At 37.3% G+C, this 21216-nt stretch overlaps 1 protein-coding gene across 15 annotated transcripts in view; it reads right to left on the minus strand.

Moving 5' to 3' along the window:
* mapta (microtubule-associated protein tau a) overlaps positions 1-21216 on the minus strand; it is a 50090-nt gene that overhangs the window by 28654 nt on the left and 220 nt on the right. For 7 of the 15 annotated variants that reach the window (XM_022669260.2, XM_049464760.1, XM_049464757.1 and 4 more), the window contains exons 2-5: positions 9455-9646; positions 2516-2596; positions 1443-1520; positions 256-273 (exon numbers count right to left, since the gene is read on the minus strand). In XM_022669260.2, coding sequence (XP_022524981.2) covers positions 256-273; positions 1443-1520; positions 2516-2596; positions 9455-9629 — 352 coding nt within the window. In that variant the 5' untranslated portion in view covers positions 9630-9646. Of the gene's footprint in view, positions 1-255; positions 274-1442; positions 1521-2515; positions 2597-9454; positions 9647-9872; positions 9962-12754; positions 12854-21216 lie in introns of those variants that run through there. The other 8 variants (XM_022669271.2, XM_022669268.2, XM_049464759.1 and 5 more) reach the window with 5 other exon arrangements.

Genomic DNA, 21216 nt, shown 5'->3' on the forward strand with positions numbered 1-21216 from the left:
TTACTGATGGTTGTTCATTGAGCCTATTTACAGTATGCATGAAATGCACCTGGCAGTTAACAATAATCACAATGACAACTTGATGAAAATTTTACATATAGTGGATCCATATTATGGGAGTAGCAGAAAGCTGTATGTGACACTGGTGTGATGTGCAAACACTGAAAAGCTGTGACAAAACTCTTCCATCAACAAATACAGAACACAAATGTGATTAAATATGCAAGAAATAGACAAATATAATATAAAGAGTACCTGTAGGAGATGAAGTTCCTGATGATCATGAATGACAGGAGGAAACAAGAGAAAAACAGAGAATAAACAGGCATTAGAAAATCATATTTTATTCTACCAGAGATCATTCTCACATTCTCACAGCTGGGTATCTGAAAAAAGGTAAAGCTGGTATTTTGAGCTGAAAAAAGAGCAAAGCATTAAACAGCTTGTCTAGATTAACTCATCAAAGACAAACAAAATGATAAAAAAGGGAAGAAGAAATGCATGCACTTCAGAATGCAAACCAATATGCTTTAAAGTCTTGCAAAACAAAGCAATCAGTTTTAGGATGATTGCAATCTAAAAAAAAGTTGGTTAGGCTGCATTTAGCACTTTACTCAATATCACGCATGTGTTAGTATTACAGCAAAAAAATCAATTAAAAAGCAAAGGCATTGTAACTAAGCATGAATTAAAGTAAATGAATAAAAAATCACACTACACTGCCTTCTGGCACCTCTGTATTATATGGTGGTTAATAGACTTTTTAAGCAATACATTTCCATGACTTTTCCATGTTTTCAAGGCAAATTGTCATGATAATACGATCTTTAAAATCAGTGCAGACATGGACAATAAAAATAAAAATCAACTAAAACTATAACTATATTAAAAAAAAAAAAAGCAACGTTGACACAATCTTCAATAATAATAAAATGTGTGTTAGATCCAGAAAGTTCCATTTTGTAGGTTTAAATTACTGAATTAACTCTGAGCTGATGTATTTGTTAGCTCAAATTAGCTTTTCCCAGTCGATAAATGGAATCACAAATATTTGTAGAGCAAATTCCCATGACTTTACCAAAACTTGTAGGGTCTTTTTATTTTTCCAAAACTTATCCAGGCCTGGAAATCGCTATTTTCAAATTACAAGACCTTTCCAGGTTTTTCATTACCATACAAACCCTGATATTAATATAAAACGTTAAAAAGAATTATTGCTAGATCAATAAATCTGTTCCATAAAAGAAAAGGTTGTAAAATTAAAAAGGATAAGAGCGCAGCCTGTAATCCAGGTACTCCAAAGCTGCTGTGAAGCAACATAAAGGCAAAATCTCACAGATGTTAACAGCTGCTGGTCCACGGCCAAACTATATCATTCCAGCAAAACACAAAAAGCACACAGATCACGAAAGGCAGCAATTAGCGGAGGTGGTGGTGCCTACCACTCTGCCCATTAGCCTCAGCAGGAGCAGATGCTGCGGGAGCTTCTTCATGTGCTTCTGCAGAATCCACGGACCCCTCTATTAGACAGTGATTTCAACTCAATTAGAGGTTTTGGTCATCGGGTTCCAACATTAAGTGCAGATTTACTTAGTCACAGAAATACAATGAGTTAGAAGACAGAGAGCAGCTATTAGAAGAGTGGGGACTTGATGAAGTGACCCTGCAAAAAGTAGAGGGTTAGGAAATTATGAACATAATACAGCTCTAGCTCTGACAAAATAAGAGAGCACTTAAAAATGATGAGTTTCTTTGATTTTACCAAATTGAAAAACTCTGGAATATAATTAAAAGGAAGATGGATGATCACAAGCCATCAAATCAAGCTGAACTGCTTTGATTTTTGCATCAGGAGTAAAGGCATAAAGTTCCATAAATTCAAAAGCAGTGTGTAAGACTGGTGGAGGAGAACATGATGCCAAGATGCATGAAAACTGTGGTTAAAAAAAAAGTTATTCCACCAAATATTGATTTCTGAACTCTTAAAACTTTATGAATATGAACTTGTTTTATTTGCATTATTTGAAATCTGAAAGCTCTGCATCTTTTTTATTATTTCAGCCATTTCTCGTTTGCATTTCTGCAAATAAATGCTCTAAATGACAAATATTTATTTTGGAATTTGGGAGAAATGTTGTTTGTAGTTTATAGAATAAAACATAAAAATAGCAAAATCAGAGAGCTTTTTTCCAAAGCTGTATATTAAGTTACTACATTAACTTACCACAAAAGAGCAATTCACAGTTTCATACATTAAAGCATGGGCTGTGTTATTAGCAGTCAAAAAAAAAAAAAAAAAAAAAAAATATATATATATATATATATATATATATATATATATATAAAATGTGTTATTTGGAATGTCATCAACAACCAAAAACTGCAAAGGAGACATATTGTGAATAACTTAGTCTAAAATAAAAAAAATGTGTAAGTATTTAATGTTGAAAATAATAAGACTGTATTCCAGTAGCATAAAAAACAAAAAAGCAATAAACTGTTAAAATATGAATACCGTATTGCTCCTCCTCCCCGAAGGAGGTGCTCTCACTGTGCTCAAGAACTAACTCAGGCTCTTCTTCATCAACTTGTGCTTCTGAAAATTCCCAAAAGACAAGATCAGTTACAAAAGGTCTGTAAGAGACTCTAAATGTGGGTCATTGACTTTTCACTGGACTCTAAAACCTCCCTAAAAGAAAACATGGGATTTGAGGCTGCTTAGTAACAAAGTCACCACTATTATAAGCTTAGGATTATGAAAACACCATAAATTAATCCATTTTGAGCTTTTAAATGTTAAAGGTTAGATATCTGAAATTGAAAAGTGGGATGTACAGTAATTACAGAATCCTCCCATATAAATGTATCACAAAGGACCAATACTTCAAATAATTTTATGCCTCTTTTAGTGTACTCCAAAATCAGAACATATAGTTGCTATAGCTTAATACAAGGATGCTCATTCCCAGGCCTGAAATTACCCCTCCATACACACATACACACCCCTAGTTCAAGTAATCAAGGCCATCAGGGACATCTGAACATTCTAGACACCAAGATTTTTTTACTTTAAAAATAAATTAAAAGTATTTCACTTTGATAATTTAAACTAAAATGTGTAAAATGAAAAAAACAAGTAAGTGTAAACGCATAAGAGTAACTCCACAGGCTTTGTAGAACCCAGAATTTGACATTGAATGAATTTAATGTATAGTTCATGACCCACAACACCTCCTCACCAAACAAGAGCTTGTCCTCACTTGGTTTGGTTGAAGGTCCTTCAGAAACACTTAAATAAAAAGATTTGCAGTACTGGCACAGACAAGATAAATACATTTGAAGCACTTAAAGGTGGAAAATGCCTAAAATACAAGGCAGTCTGTGAAAAGAAAATATTTTCAATATTCAATTCATCATTCAGATTGGGATTGGTTTTAAATGGTTCTCTATCGAGAAACTTGCTGTAATTGAAGTATTTACACATTTAACTCCACCTTCATTATATGATTTTGGCAAGGACTGTGTTTTTTATTGGGCTATAACTGAATCCAGTCCTTAATCACCCTAAAATAGCTGACTACACAAATTTAAGTTGAATTTAACACAATTTTGAGTCAGCCACAAATTTTTGGTGAAATCAGATTGAATTAAGAGCATTTCAAACAAAAGAACTGTGTAATGTGATAAAAAAATACTTTAAAAATCGAATAAAAATTGAAAACTGAATTTTTACACCTTGGACATTGCATGTTTTGCAATGGGCAGAAATAAAAGTAACGTTTTATAATAAAGAAATACAGACCTCTACAAACCCACAGCACGTCTATCCTCTGCTACTCTAAACTACTGCAAAATTACCACACTCTTAATGCTACACTTCACAGAATACTCACTGGCCCTGGGTACTCTGGACTCTGTGTGCTTTTTCCACCTTGTGTGTGGCATGATGGGAAGTGTGAAGGGGAAGAAAGTGTGCACTAGTGAGGGCTGCAGACTGGGAAACGCTAGGCTGCGAACTACAGTGTGCAGAGGTCACAGGGTGGGGGGTGGGAGGGTAAAGAGAGAGCATTATGGACGTGTTTATAGCATGTGAATGCGCATAACACAACGGCAGCTATTGTGTGTGGAGTTGGCAGCTTGGCGAGAGCCTGTCAGTCTGTACCATGACGGCATGCCCCCCCAATCCCCCCGCCCCCCTCCCCATGTTATTCAACACAAAGCGGGAGAGGGTCTGAAGTATGCACTGCTTAAAAAGCTAAGCTAATTCTAGCTTTACTTGATCACGTTACGGCATTCGTTTTCAACTAAAAGCTGCTGCGCTCAGAAGCCTGCGTTTGATTGTAGGATCTCAGCACTGAATAGGCTATTCTGAGCTGGAGGCCCCACTGAACAAACAAGTGGTGTAGTTATTACTGCTTGTGATTGAATGAGATGGTAATCTGAACAGTGGTGTAACTGTCAGACGTGCAGCTTGTAGGAGGGAATAACTAATGTCTTTAATGGACCCCTTTTATCACTATTTATCACTACTTACAGAATGTTACCCCCAGAACTCATGTATAGATAACTGTAAATAAATAATAAACGCTACTGTTCAAATGTCTGGAAGCCCAGTTCTCAATTAAAATAAAGACAAAATTATTAAAATGCTTAGGAAAGTATTAAATTGCATCTTATTTGGTATACTGTACATACATGTACAAAGTTGTTCCCTCAGCTGTGAGCTCTTTGTACCATTTCAGCTTAAAAATGTCAATAATAACTAAAATAGGTTTCAATTATGTTGACATGCCCTAAAATAAATATTTAACGATGTGCAAATCTACTGATGAGCTCTTACATAACATACACACACTTTATATCATCCACTATGGGTAATAATGTATTCTAGAGCATATTCCTAAAATACGACATTGAGCCATTGAGAAATCGATGTACCGTCTGTTAAATAAGTAAAAATAAAAAGCTATTTATTTCACTGAGAAACAAAATTTACACAAAGACTGAGCACATGAAACAAGCAACCAGAGATACATGGAACACGAACAAGAACCAAAAAAGCAACACAGAAACAAAGAGGCTATATATACACATGAGTAGACATGCAACAGGAAACACCTGGGGACAGTTAACGAGGGGGCGGAGCACTGAAGACAAGGGCGGAGACGAGGAAAACAACACAGAGATGTGCTAAGGAGGACATGGATCAGGGCGAGAACGTTAGAACTGCTAAAGACGTTCTGAACCATTAGTGAAAATATTCTTATTTATTTAAACAGCTAATTAAATGTGAACTGCAGTGGTATATATTGTCACGTCCTTGCCCTGTTCCCTGCCGTCTTCCTTCTGTGCTTGTGTTTCTCTGTGTTTATTTACCCTCTGCACGTGGCCTTTGTGTATCCTGAGTCTCCTCCCCTGTTGCTCACCTGTTAATTTGTAGCTCTGCCCCCTAGTCCCAGGTGTTTCCTGTTTCCTGTCCTTGTCTGTGTGTATTTATAGTCCATTTGTTTCCGTTCTCCTTGTTGGTTCTTGTACGCTCTACATCTGTTTAGATCGCATTTTCTTTAACTCTCTAGCTCATTTTTTAGCTGCTATATTCAGTTTTGTTTCATTGTTTTTTGTATAATAAATAACTCACATTCGCGTCCGCTCTCTGTGTTCTCTCTTCTCATTTCTTTACACTGTAGTATTAGTATTATTATGATGTATTATTAATACTTATAATAATTTTTACTGTCAGACTAAAAATCTTGTTTTTTTTTCTTTTGCACTCATAGATTTTGCACCTAAAAACAGACAAAATCGGTGCACATTTTACTTTCTGGGAAAGTTTCGAGCTAATCTGTTACACATCTGCCTTTAGCCACTGCCTGCTGTCCATCTCTCAGCTCCACTGAAGGACAGCTGTGTAACTGTGTGTGTGTGTTTTCCAGCCAAAAGTTAAATAGTCTATTAACAAAAGCACACTATGCCACACATTCACAGTCATGCAGCTCTTGATTTACAGTGAAGCTGAATCAGTACCAGAACCTACAGCAGAACTGAGGGGAGGCTGACCCAGATGCCTGGATTACAGGACGGGGCAGGCAGCTGCAAAGCCTGGATTGAGCACCCAGTGAAGCGTGGCCTTGTCATCTTTATGTAAAGAGATTAAAACAAAAGACTGCTTCTGGCGGCCATTGCTGCTCCTGCTGCAGCTGCACCGTGAAGGAGGCGGAAGATTTCATAGATACATTAGTTGTCGTGAAAACAGTAACAGTAGTGACACTGTGATCCTAAACTTGACAGCAAGTTTAATGTATCTTATTATACACATTCATACACAGGTCAGCAGGGAGAAAGAGGGGTGGGCGATATGGCCCTAAAATAATATCACGATATTTCATGATATTTTCGCAATATGTATAAAAAAATTATTTTAAAAATACACTACTGCACCATATTGAATATTACATTTTCTTATTGCATACGGTATGATATGGCACACCCTTAACTAAGATTTAAAAAAATAAAAGGAAATTAATCAGTTACATGACTTTGTAACAGAAGTCAATGATCCAGTATGTCATGGTACTCATAACATATCTCTACATATCTCCATATATCCAGGATTAAAGTAAAATAAATTATACTGGAGAGATATAAATGATACTGTCTCTAGTAGATATATTTAAAGGGAAATGAGAAAAGTGTGAATTTTCCTTTTGCTAAAAACAGCAAAAAAGTAGTACCCTGATGTGATAATTAGGGGTGAGTGATATGGCACGATATTTCAGAGTAGGGGTGGTCGATATGGCCCTAAAATAATATCACGATATTTCATGATATTTCCGCGATACCGATACTCTTGGCGATATGACAAAATACTTTTTAAAAAACTATTTTAAAAATACACTATACACTGCAAGAAAATAAAAAATATATATATTTTATTATTACACACAATATAATACTGCATACCCCTAAGAGAGAAAAAATACAATACTTTTATCAGATTTGTAACAGAAGACAATGATCCAGAATGTCATGATATTAATAATAATGCACTCTAAATATCTCCATATATCCAGGATTAAAGTAAAATAAATGATATTGGACAGATATAATCTGTCTCTAGTAGATATATAATGGGAAATGGGATGGGTGATATGGCACGATATTTCAGGGTATAATATTGAATAGTGAGGGGCTTATATTATATGAAGAGGTAGGAGTCAGCAGTCATGCAAATTATAAAGTGGCGTAATATATTACATCTGCTGACACAAGATAGCATGAACAAATGACATGCTAATGAGTTCAGTAATGAGGCTGGATAATTTATTAGGCACAGGTATTAGTCTTTCTGTAGCACATTATTTCCACCCCATCCTTTAATTCTTGCATTTCCACCAGCCACAAAGATGTTTATCTGATTTTCTCTGATCTAGATCTGTTTTTTACACCCCGCCGGAGCGATAAACACACACTCTATATCAACAGATAACAGATCTGACTCAGATCTGACCTAATGGAGCTATTTTGGCAGCTAGTTCAGGACGCTGTCTCCTTCACAGACAATTCCAGTTTTCCCTCTTCTTATTTTAGCCTGCAAATGTGGTGCACACACACACACACACACATAGGCTAATGTGGATGTGTGTCTGAAGCAACAGTCTGGAGTCACCTAGTTTATGATGTCTTAAAATTAGACACAAAATTACAACAAATAGGCATTTTTTTGTCAGTTTGCAATAATATTCTACTAAACTGAAGCTACAAATCCCACAAATTGTATATATTTTTAGTTCTATCTCTATCCATGTGCTTGCCATTGTTTTTATTTTGCTTCTTAGCTTCCTACTCCCTTCAAACCACTCCCTTGCCATGCCCCTCAACAGCGTCTTGTCTGTTACTCTGCCCTCTTATTATGCTCATTTGTTTGCACTGTTTATATAGCTGTATTTTTGTGATGTTATTTTGTCAATCCAGTTTAGAAACCAGTTTAGTTTCACATCATTTTGTTTCACTACGTAGTTTATTGTCTTAGTCTGGTCTTTTATTATTCAATAGTTATGAACTATAACAAAACATTAGCTTGATTGTCCTGCTATTACAACTTCTAACAATTAGACCATGTTGTCTCAGCTTTTATTAATTATACCTTAAAGTTTAGCAAAGCAATCAAAGTGCAGATATCCTACTGTTCTCACTATAGGACGCACTTAAAATCCTTTAATTTTCTCAAAAATCAGCAGTGCGCCCTATGTATGAATTCTACCAGTCATGTTTTGAGGAGCAGTAAAGCCACTCCACTGAAGTACAGAGTTAAAAGGGTGAGTTTCTCCAGCACTAAGGCTGGCATAGTATTAGCATTAGCTGCTTACCGCAGTGCTAGCTCTTTTACCATTCAGAGGTGAGTATATCGGACTAGTCTGCATCATTACCATGTTAAATCAAGCTACGTGGGATGAACTGCTAGCTGATAGCGCCCTGGCTTACTGGAAAACTCAGGGTTCCTCAGTGTAGCGCTGTCAGATGGCATTTACTAGTGCTGAGTGCTGCTAACCACAGCTAGCGCTGCTGCGAAAGTGCTTTACTCACCCAAATAAAAGGTTTTCAGGAGAGAAATCTGTGTAGATTAACATACAGCGCTTGTTTGACTTTTAAAGAAAATGTTGTGGTAAGAATTACAGTTTTGTTTACTTAGGCACTTCCCCATTAAAAGGAAAACACGGCAAAACACTTGTTCCTTACTAGAGTCGATTAAAATGTGCCTTATTAATCCAGTGCGCCTTATGTATGAAAATAGACCAAAAAATAGACGTTAATTGATAATGCGCCTTATAATACGGTGAGCCTTATAGTACGTAAAATACAGTACTTATTTATTTATTTTTAAAAGAAATCTAACAATGCTAGCCTTTCTCTTTATTTGACTTTGAATTCATTTTAGCATTTCAGAAACAAATAAATAATTGCTCATTAAATTTCACAGGAAATATAAGATGACTCAACTATGACAACTATTTTTCTAATGGAATGGAATTGCAATTTTAGACAGTTTAAAATAACAAGTATTTAAACCACATCTGAGCATCCCAAAAGAGCATGAGTTTGGGCTTAAACAAGAGTCAGAACTGTCAGATAATTTAAGCAAAACCGAGAAAAGCGCTTAATTAACATTAAGCTGAATGCTGACAAAAGAATATCAAAAGTAGAAGCACACGCGTTCTGCTGCTTTGTGCAAACTAAACCCTTTTACTGCTTGAGTATCAGCCCTGAAATATCCAAGAAGGTATTAAAAGAAGGGAAAAGTGTACCCAGACATTTAACAGGCAGTGTATAATATGGTTGCAGTTGTTATGCAAGAATTATTCAGTAGCCTCTTCCTAAACGATGAGGAAGTCTGTGTTCACTGAGAGCTCTTTTGTTTATTTACTGTTTTAACTGAATTCCACAGCAGCCATCTCACCTTTCATTGGACCATCTCCGGGTCCCATGTGCCCCACGGCGACGCCATTCTCCTTGTGGAACTGGTTTCCATGGTGATGGTCGTTGATGGTCATACCAGCGAGGGAGGTTGCCATGGCGTTGGAGTTGTAGTGGCTGTTGGGCGAAGAGCCGAGCAAATCGTGCTGCTGGTCCATAGCAAGTTAGGTTCAGACTGCAGGGGGAGGGGAAGCAGGAATGGGGGATGAGAGAGATGAAGAAAGAAAGAAAAGAAAATGTCAGCAAATCTCCAAGTCTGAGAGAAATAAGCGCAAACAGAAAAAGGTCAACTTCCAGGTGATTCCGGCCTCAAAGCAAATCCATAGAAGTCAAAGTTCCCAAGAGGGAAAGAATGAGATAAGGCACTGAGTAACGCAAGCCCATGCTAATGAGCGCTCTACCTTTCAGAGCAGCGCTCCTTCAGGATCAATAGGATCATTCACAGAGCCCAGCCTCTTCCGTCTCCGGCTCACCAGCCTGTCACAAGCTCAATGTAAACAGAGCCAGTGGGCCCGCGCTAGCCACGCTATTTATACGCACAAACATGTAGGCCTAGCTTAGGGTTACGGACATGCTAACCAAAATAGAGCAGCCCGACCGAAGTCAGTGTCATCTCCAACACCCACTGCCCACTCTTCCTCTGCACTGTGACAACCGCTCATTGTATTGAGGTTAGAGAGAGAAATTCATACAGAGAGCTTTCAGAAACTCTGCAACTCTGAGCCGGCCCTTCACATTAGAGCTTAGATCGGGCCCGAGACACAGCCCGAGCCCACGCACGAACTGCCCGAGCCCAATCCGCCCCATAAACTGTCATTATGAGCCAGAGCCCGATTTAAACCCGCATTATTTTAGTAAGTAGAACGTTAAAACTGAGCTTGTTAAAAACATTTTCAGGCTGTCTAAATAAGCAAAATCTGTTCAGAATGATAATAATTAACTTTACAACACTGAAGAAGCATAGATTACCTATTATTTTAGAGAAATGCTAATTAAGAACAGATCTTTGAAAGATTAAAACACGAACAATGCAGACCTAATGATCCACAAGCCTAAACATCTGTAAATTAGGCTACAAGAATGATGTCTGTATGACTTTCCTCTAATCTCTAATCCTTCCTTTAAGAATAAAAAACACTTTCTGAACAAACAAACCTTTTTATATTGAGCTTATAGCCTACATCCAAAAACACACAAAAAACCCTAGCAATATGGTTATGCACTGTACATGGGGCGTGTTACAGATTCCACATTAATTGTACACTTTAATGCTTTAATGCTGACAGCCCTAAAGATTTTAACAACCATTTTAGCAACATTAAATAATTCAATATAAGTAGGATTTACCTATTTTTCTGACTTGCATTAACAAGGAACTGATAAGACAAACTAGGTGTTAAATGGTAACTGGAAATACTGGCTGCCCTTCCTTTTCAAGTGCTGTTTATTTGTATATATACCATTAGATCAGTGTATGTTTTGGTGCAGCATTCCTAACTTATAATGGTGTCTCGTTTGAAAGATGACTGGCACACCTCAATGAGCCGCTTACAGCTTTTTTTTGGACCTAGAAAAGACGCACCTGCTCCAGTCCCCTAAGGATGATGGGAGCCAATGTGACAGTGGACTAAAATAATACTAGACTCATGTGGTTTCACATCGTTATTACATAAGTCATAGCTCCACTTTTTATAGCCTTTTTACTGCATGGGATAATTACAGGTTCACTGGAGGTGAATAGGAACGCACTGCTATTATGGGACTACCTATGGGATTATGCATATACAGAATTATTAGGTTCTATCCTCTCTTCTGCATACTGTGCTTTTCTACCAGTATCACACTCTCTCTCTCTCACTCTCTCACTGACACGTCAGTTACACTCACTCACACACACCCACCCACCCACACACACATGCACACAAACACAAGCCGGCCCAGCCCTGTAGGTAAATTCTTACATGTACATCAACCTGCCCTGAGTGCTTATGCTCTCCTCGCGGCTGTATATATGTTCAGACATGTGATCACAGATGTGGAGATGTGGAAGATGCTTGGTTGGAAAGAACGCTCCCTCTGGGCACACTCTTAAAGAGTTTCTGCAGAAGGGGAAAGTGGGAAGCCCTCACCCAATAATCCCTCACCCGTAGTGAGATAAGCTTAACCATTTCCATAATGTTCCTACACTCCCCATGGTGTCCTCCTTACAACACCTCATTTAACAGTTCATTGTTTTTACTCACGTCTCACTCGTGCACATAATAAACTTCTGTTCTAGAATAAACCCCTATTCCATTTACACTACAAAATAGGTTTCCTCTAATTTAGCTACAGTGCTGCACAATGCCGTTCTCCATTCACACTGTTCTAGAACGTTTTTCCACATTCACAATCTTTCAGTCATTCAGTTATATACTAGTGCATCTCAAAAACATAGAAAAAAAAAAAAATAAAATAACAATAATCATATATTATATAGATGTATTACACATTACAGAGTGATCTATTTGAAAACGTTTTTACTTTTATTGTTGATGGTTATGGCTTACAGCCAATGAAAACCCAAAAATCAGTGTCTCAGAAAATTTTAATATTATATAAGACCAATTGGTACTTTTGGCAATGTGGGCAGTGTGCCAAGTCCTGCTAGAAAATGAAATCTGCATCTCCATAAAAGTTGATGACTTTCCAGGAAAACACTGCACTGACTTAGTACTTGATAATAAAACACAGTGGATCAACACCAGCAGATGACATGTCTCTCCAAACCATCACTGACCATCAGTACATTTTAAATTTCATTTAAAGTAAATCAAGGGATCAGAGTCTGGAGGAAGAGTGGAGAGACACACAGTCCAAACTGTTCGAGGTCTAGTGTGAAGTTTCCACCAGTCAGTGATGGTTTGGAGAGACAAAAGTCAGTGCGGTGTTTTCCCAGAAAATCAACTTTTATGGAGATGTGCATTTCATTTTCCAGCAGGACTTGGCACACTGCCCACACTGCCAAAAGCACCAATTGGTCTTATATAATATTAACATTTTCTGAGACACTGATTTTTAGGTTTTCACTGGCTTTAAGCCATAATCATCAATAATAAAAAGAAATCAACGCTTAAAATAGTTTCACATTTTGAACTGAATTACTGAAATAAAGTAACTTTTTAATGATATTCTAATTTTTTACACAAACTAGTAGAATGTCAGAAAGAGAGAAAAAAAAAGGATAATGCACAGGAGGCGAAAGTGGAAAAGTGGTTTCTGTGTCCAGTGGGAAAAATCTCACCTGGTTTATGAACAGCTACGGTACACAAGCCCTACAGAACAGACTGTGTTTGCACAAGGATCCAGCAGCTCAGAGACGACCTTTCACTCTTCAGTCGCTTCAATGCAGACAAAAATTAGCACCTGCACATTATCTAACAGATCTCACAGACAAAATAAAAGAATACTACGAGGTAAAACCCACAAGAGGAAATCCAACAAACCTGTCCCGGACTTTTCCTTCAGATGTTTATATAATTCTACTAGAGCTCATCTCCAGGGACAGCTGAAGAACACCTGCTAACCACACAGGGAGGTGCCTTTTTAGGCTGTGTTTTATTGGAGAGCAGGCATAAAAGCTTCAAGTGTGCATATGTATGGGCTGGGAATGTACACTTGGCCCTGCTTTTTTCCAACGAAGGAGTGTGATGGGGGATGGTACTGCAACAGAAAGCACTAGATCAACAATGATATTGAAACAACATTGGGACAGCGCATGAAGACACACCAGGCTTGACACTATTTACACACGGAAAACTCACTTTCTCAGATCGTAAGTCCGTCACATTTGCTTGCAGATGAAGCAGTGAGGTGTAAGGACTTCTATTGGCGTCTGGTGTTGATGTGAGATTTAACACAGGCTGGTTTTAATGCATTAAAGGGTCTGGTGCAGTTTTAGTGCATTTGACTGCACTGAAAATACATAATGCTACTTTACTACTTGATTTCACATGGAAAAAATTAAATATGCAAATCTTCAACGTGCATTTCAACCAGAACAGTTAGTGGTGTAAAAAGTCAGAGTTTGGGAGTCACAGATTAGATAATTTTTCCAATCAGCAAAAAAAGTGCCTGGATTTGTACACTTACGTGTCTTGGCTTCTTTTGTGGATTTTTAAAATATATTATCCTGATACTCAAAATGCACGAAATGATCTGGTGTAAACTGGGCTTAAGTTGGTCATGATTGGTCATGATTGGACCAATCATTGGTCATGATTGTTCAATCCTGGTCATGCAACTTGCCATCAGCTGCCGGAGCCCTGAGAGAGCAATTAGCCTTGCTCTCTCTGGGTGGGAACAGTAGATGGTGCTCTTTCTTTCCCTTCATCACTACTAAGGTGATGTTGATCAGCACAAGGCTGCGTCTGTGAGCTGATGTATCAGAACCGAGTCGCTGTGCTTTACTTCGAGTTTGAAAAGAGGGGGAGTCTGACTTCACATGTATCGAAGGAGGCATGCACTAGTCGTCACCCTCCTTGTGTTGTAGCATCACTAGTGATAGTGGCTATACAGCTGAGTAGCAGCTGAATGGGTGGGATAATTGGCCTAGCTAAATTGGGAGGAAATGGGAAAATATTAGAAATATATAACAAAAAATATATATATATTTTTTTTGGCGGTTGCATTTAGAAACATTCTTATGAACTTCTTAATGTTTATATTAATATTGTTAGTCATTTTCCCTCCTTAAAGACCATTTCTCTGTAATGCTGATTTAATAGGTTTAGATTTAATTTTCTACATTTTAGTATAATCAGATCAAATGTAGATACACAATAGTGGATAGAATCAATGATTCTCCTTTTTGGTGCACCACTAACCTCTTCCTTTAAAAATAATTATGCAAATCTAAGCAGCACTGGGCATAAAATACCATCACAGTTATCATGATGATCAGCAGGTTTATGTTCTTAACGAATATTTAAATTGTATTCATGAGCTCAAGGTGTTACGCAACCAGTGACAGAGCAATAATCTGAAGATTTGGATTTGAATGTGTGCTGGATGGTTTATGTCATGGTGGATTCATCATTAGATGGCGTGAGCAAATCGCAGGGTTCGACTCGAGGGGCTTTCTGACTTGTTTGCACAGTATTACACTGCAAAACATTCCTCTCTGCTGGCATGCACCAGTGTGTGTGTGTGTGTGTGTGTGGGTCCAGGATGCTCTCCCCACGGTTGACTGCCCCTGTATCTCTGACCTACTTTAACTCAGCATCGCTCCACTCTATTCCCTCTCTCTTTCTCCTCTTCCTCTCCTTCATCCTCCTCCCTGCTTCCTCCTGCTTACCGGACTACAGACACTCCTCTAAAGCCAGTCCACAGACAAACACTACAAACATCTAAACAAGAACGTACACACCTTGCTCCATATGGAGGCAACCACATTACGTCAGCTTTGCAGTTTCATTATTTTTTAAAAATGCTTTCAGAAGATGCTACAGTCTATCCTTTAAAATAGTAGTAAAAAATAGCTAGCTATCACTAATGATTAAATAAATAATAATAATTTCATAAATATAAATATTCTAGCTGATAACTGCTATCAACTGTTTAACATCAACATGTAATTATTCCAAACCCACTGTAAATTGCTGAGTTTTTTAGTATATACAATAATTTATTTAGTATCAACTAGCACATCATCAGTTTCTATTATAACTTATTCAGTATGTTCTATAAAATATTAAGTAATTGATATGATTTGTTCAGTATTTACTATAACTTATTCTGACTTCCAGTACCTACAATTTATTCAGTATCTAAAATATAATAATAATAACAATATGATGTAATATATAATAATAATATAATATTATAAAAATAATCTAAAAAAAAACTTTATCTAATTTCTTGTATAGTTTTATTTCAATTTTTTTCAGATTTTACACTAAACCACTACCCAAACGACTCATTAGGACTCCCCCTATCACTAGTGATGCCCCAACACACATGTGAAGTCAGACTCCGCCTCCTTTCAAACCGGTTCTTTATCTACTTTAACTTATTCAATAATAAATACGTTAGAATTATTCAGTATCTGCTAAGAATTACTTTGCAATTTACTGTGTTTAATTTCTACTAGCAATTATTTAGTACCTACTATGAACTGTTCAGTAACTACTGCACAATATTTAATAATATCCTATGAATTATTAATTATCTACTGTGAATGATTATGTATCCACTATAAATGATTCAGAATCTACTTATCTACTTAAATTTTAAGTCCCTACAATTATCTATTCTGGATCTACCATGTTTTATTTTTTTATTTTTTTATATCTACGATTGCTTACTCTGTATCTACTGGGAATTATATAAGGCTCCACAATTAATTATTCAGTAATTATGTATTAATAAGCAGTATAATTAGTTATTATGCATCTGTTATGAATGCAAAGTAACTAATATAAAATGCTTCACAATTAAAACCAATTGTGTTGTATATATGCTATTTAAAAATATTGTATTGTAATTGTATGTGATTCCTACCAACTGTTTTGTGTTATCTATGAATTAAGCAGTAGCTGCCATTACCTATTTATTAGTATTTATTATTAGTTATTAAATATTTGCTCTAAATAATTCAGTATGAATGCAGTATGAATTATTCAATGCTATGAAGTGCTATGATGTACTGACATTTTATAAGAGTTATAAGAGTGAACAATGTAAGTATGTCTGCAGAAATATAAACAGGGTTAATACACGTTTTAAATAAATCATTTTTCATGACTTTTCAATGCCCTCAAAGCAAATTTTTATGATCATACGATTTTTAAAACATCAGCGCAGACATGGACAATAAAACCAAAAATCAACTAAAATTATAATAGCAAAAATCATTATAGTAGGTCTAAAATGAATCAGATAAAATGTTGACACGCAATCTTTAATAATAATATGTGTGTCAGATGCTGAGAGCTCCATTGTGTTGGGCTTAAGTTACTGAATTAACTCTGAGCTGATTGATGTATTTTTTAGCTCAAAATAGATTATCTCCATCGATAAACTGAAACACAAACATTTGTAGAGCAAATTTTCATTGACTTTTCCAAAACTTTTTTGCGGTGTTTTTATTTTTCCAAAATGGCCTGGAATTTGCTATTTTCAAATTCCTAGATTTTTCCAGGATTTTCACGACGGTATGAACCCTGTTAATCATAAATGTTAATCATACTGTATATCTGCCCACATACTCGAGGGTTTAAAGTCTGGTAGTGACATCAGACGAGGTCATAATAACTGTTGTGTCTGAACACAGTGAAGCAGTGTGACCAGCTGTTGAGCTACAGGGCACTGTGGATGGGCCATGTGGAAACCCGTAAACGAGGAATTTTAGAATCTTATGGCTCTGGTCTCTCGTCAGTCTGCTGGCGTAACAGTCTCTGCAGCTGCGCAATTTGCTTTGAATTACATAAACCAACCACAGCGCTGCAAGCCAGCTTGTTTGAGGAGGAGCAAGAGGGTGGTGCTGAATTCGGGCTGAAATCCCGCCTTCGGTACCAGCATTCCAATTAACCGTTCATGCAGGAATGCTGCTCAGTCAGAGGCAGCTGATGGCACTTTGTCAAAAAGAGTTTTAGTCTCTTTTTTTGAGCCTGTCCGTATCGACTCAGGCTTTCAGCTGATAAAAGGTGTTTTTGGAAGGATTAGCTGCTGTTAAAAGTAATCAAATCAGATGGTGTGGCAAATTCCCAGAAGCCCTGTGCTAGACGGTCTTGGGTCTGTATATAAAATAAAGAATTAATTAAACGTTTGTTTACTCTAAATAAAAAAATATCATACCATAGTATGATCTGAGAATGAATGTGCAAGCAGTACTGCATGATACAGCATTTACTGATATGCGTTATGGTTGATATTTGCCTAAAAGTTGTCCTTCTGCTAAAATCCACTTTTTCTTGTTCTTTGTGAATTACAGGAGGTCTCTCTAAGTTGTACGCTGCTGATAAAACTGTTTCTCAAACTCCATTTTCTGCAGTAGCTAGTAAAAGAAAATATTCAGAAAAACGAGTCGATCAGGAAAAGCATCTCGTCAGACAGGAGCTAACAGCTTTAGAAACAGCATGGCAGTTAATTCCTGTGTTATTTGTGCAAATATCACATCAGTGTTATATGCTTTACCCAGTAATTCAGAGCTAAAGAACATGTATGGTTAGAATTTGTCTATGGAAAACCACCAGAGAAAGACAACTGAGATAGGTAGGTGTATGTTTACAACAGTTCTGTTTCCTCTAGTTAAAAGTACAAATCCACCCGGGGTTTTGGACCTGGACTACCCACCTCCATGTACTTTTGTAAATTTATATAGGATCTCCGGTGGATTTGGCATTTTACGAGATTTTAATACTGGGTCAGGGGCTAAACTGCACTTAGCAGGGTATTAAACATGTTGTAAAGTAAAATACACAGATGTTCTTAAACATGTCTTTAAAACGTGTAAAAATGTCTATATTTTACAACGTTTCTAAGTGTTGTTCATCTTACAGCCTAACAGTGCTGTTAGCCAATCAGAGGCAATATGTTTGCTTGTATGAATATTCATGAGCAAAAAATAGATCACATGGCATTCATTTATACTAGAGACCACAACTAGACATTTTAAAATGAATGAAAAAGACCTTTAAATATTGCAAAATAATATGCAAACGACCTCTCTAAACAAACACATGTTTTATGGATAATCATATTCCATCTGTGTGTTTCTGGGACCAGAATCAATCACCAATCATCTTTCTGCACATTCAGTCCACTGAGGATACAGATCAAGGGAGGGGCTGGATGCCACATTAACCCTTTCAGACACGTGCAATGCATATTTGTGCAGGGCTTCTGTAATGTCAACATTAAATGTACTTTACTTTTTGGAATCAAACACAAAAAAATGCTGTTGAACTCTAAGCAGCAGGTGTAAGAACCTGTAAATTCCTGTGCAGCACTGTGTAGCTTAAAGTGAAAACACAACCAAAAAAGGAAGCTTATGTAGCGCTAAAACTCTACGACTTTGGACATGATTCCAGTTCCTTAAAGACTGTTGCTGCTCTAAATTTGGTTGTGGTTAAATGTGTTCTGTACTGTTTTCTGTTGTGTGTGTGTTTGGTAGCTTCACTGTAAGGGCTAAATGATAATAATATTAAATCAGTGGTTTTGAATGCCTTTAAACTGAATTCTCAACAGGACATGTTAGTTTTACACATTTTACAATTATAGGAGTATTGATCAGATATGGTAAAAACAGTTCAATTGATGAACGGGTGGGCAGTTCAAATGCATGCATTTAAGCGAGTTTAAACTGTAAAAACTCCAGATCATATTAGAACCAATGTAAAACCACTACTGTTTTATGTATATTGTTATTATTGTTTATATAATTCAGGTTTACTGGGTATTTCATTTGTTTTCAAATATTTTTTTTTGCATGTACTTTTTTTTGTATGTGACAACATCAGAATGCAGAACTTACAACTAGGCTAATAAAAGGGTTACAACCTTTTGAGTGAGTATAACATAATGAGGCCAATTAGAACATTTACACATATCAGTCTTAAATAATAAGTGCATTTAAGTGTACAGTATAAAGAATGTTATAGTGGTAATAGTCTTTTTAGCAGGTAGGACCACACAAACATGATCAGTACATTAAAAAGGCCCCTGTCCTTCTCCTTTATCTTCCACAATGCCAAAAACACATCATCTAATCAGTAAAGGTCTAACAACTGCAGAGTTCACTGAGATCATGACCTACTAAACCCAAAGTTCAGAGCAGTCTCATAATCTCTAGTCTCTAACTGTGAGGTCTAATCTATTTCACTGAATGCAAAATTCTTGCAGAATTTTACGATGCAAACAAAGTCAATTAGATTGGCTTTGGTGTGAAATTATTAATTCTTGGGAAACTTAAAGACACAGTGGTGGAGAATGGAACCAGATCTATAAAATTATCTGCAAAAATTGCACTATTTTACTATTATCGATAACACATATAACACCCTGATTGCATGTGTAGGTTGCATGTCTTATGGATGTGGATAGTAAAGGAAACGGCCATATTTGCATTGTAGTCATGACAACCAATGACTGGTTTCCATCACCACCACTATAAGCTGGTAAATGTACGAACCATTTCACCCTCACTGACTGAGAGTGATGTTAAAAGTCATGAATCAATGGCACCCCCCCCCTCCATCCCTGCCTCAGCCTTTATAACTAATATAAGCTGTGTTGTATTTGCATGACAATAGGCATAACAAACTGCCCCCTGGCATATCTCCTAATTGGCTTAGTGTAGGTGTTTGGGGAAAACCCTCCTAATTGCTGGTGATAATTAACTTACCAGTACCCCTTATGCTTGGGTCAGATAGATTCAATTACCCCAGCTTTGCCTGTGGAGTGGTGGAATGGTATAAACTGGGCCGGGGTTCAGATGGCCATGAATTTTCAGCTCTAAACCTAGACAATTGCAAATGGTGCCACATGTGGTGGTCCTTTCCTTGCCTCGCCTCGCCTTGTCTTGTCTCGTTTTTTTCTCTCTGCGGCTCTGGACTGGATCACTGGGTCCTAAATCGCGCGGAGGGGTGTGTCTCTGCTCTGCAACTGGATGTGAAATCTAGCGGCCCTCCCTTCGCCTTGCCTTCCCAGAGGACCAGGTTTGAAGAATTTGATGGAGTGAAGGAAGGCGTGCGCTAAAGAGGGTGCGTCGTGGGGGTGACTTGTCACTGACAAAGAGGAATAAATAGAAAGCTCACCTGCCGACATGAAGATCAGCAGTGATACCCATTACCAGCTGGATGGAGGATGCAGAATGGGATGCCTCGCCCACCCTATGACTGATTACTGCTTACAGCACATATGGGTGTAAAGCAGGACTGCCGGAATGATTATTGGGGATGCATGGGTCTAATTAATATTACATTAATGGGACTGGCTATTGTTAATATCATTATTTATGTATGTATTATGTATGCATGTTCTTTGGTGTATTTTTTGGTACTGGCATCTCACTGGAATTTCTCATTCCACCTTAAAAGGTGCAGCAGTTCTATACCATTCAGGCGCTTTACCATTTAAGGTGGAATGGGAGAATTCGAGTTAGAAGCTTTTGGCTCTGTAATGGCAGATCAGCCACATGGAGGTCTGGAATCATCTCTCCAGCGCCAGTCCCAGTGATTTTAAGTACAAAACGCTCATTTTAACAGATTAAATACAATAAAAATGGATTTAAAGACCAGTAAAGACAGAAAGAAAACCAGTCCAGCCGGGTGAACAACGGTCACCGTGCACTTGCAGTGTCTTTGTAAGCCTTTCTGCATGGGGTGGCTTTTCATTAGGAGACACAATGAGCTGCAGGGAGCCGAAAACACTAAAAACACGACGGTTTGCAGCGTTTACACCTTTCTGGCCACAATACAGCTCGCATTCTGCACTAAAACGGCACATAAATGCAGAAAATGATTTATATTTACCCTGAATATCGGTGACAACGGTGATAAATACCGTTACACTCGGTCTGAATCCTCTAACGCGGATTATTAAGGCGGTTCCTCTCATGCTGAGCTAAACACAGACAAAAAATGGTCCATTTAAATCGTTAAATCAGACCAAGCCGAAACCGAATTTAACCCGAAACCGATTTTACACCGAGCGACGGAATTAATAGACGAAAACGTAACGACGGCAGATAAATAATTCGCCCTG

This window comes from Astyanax mexicanus, chromosome 15, assembly GCF_023375975.1.
Source record: "Astyanax mexicanus isolate ESR-SI-001 chromosome 15, AstMex3_surface, whole genome shotgun sequence".
Classification (NCBI taxonomy): domain Eukaryota; kingdom Metazoa; phylum Chordata; class Actinopteri; order Characiformes; family Acestrorhamphidae; genus Astyanax; species Astyanax mexicanus.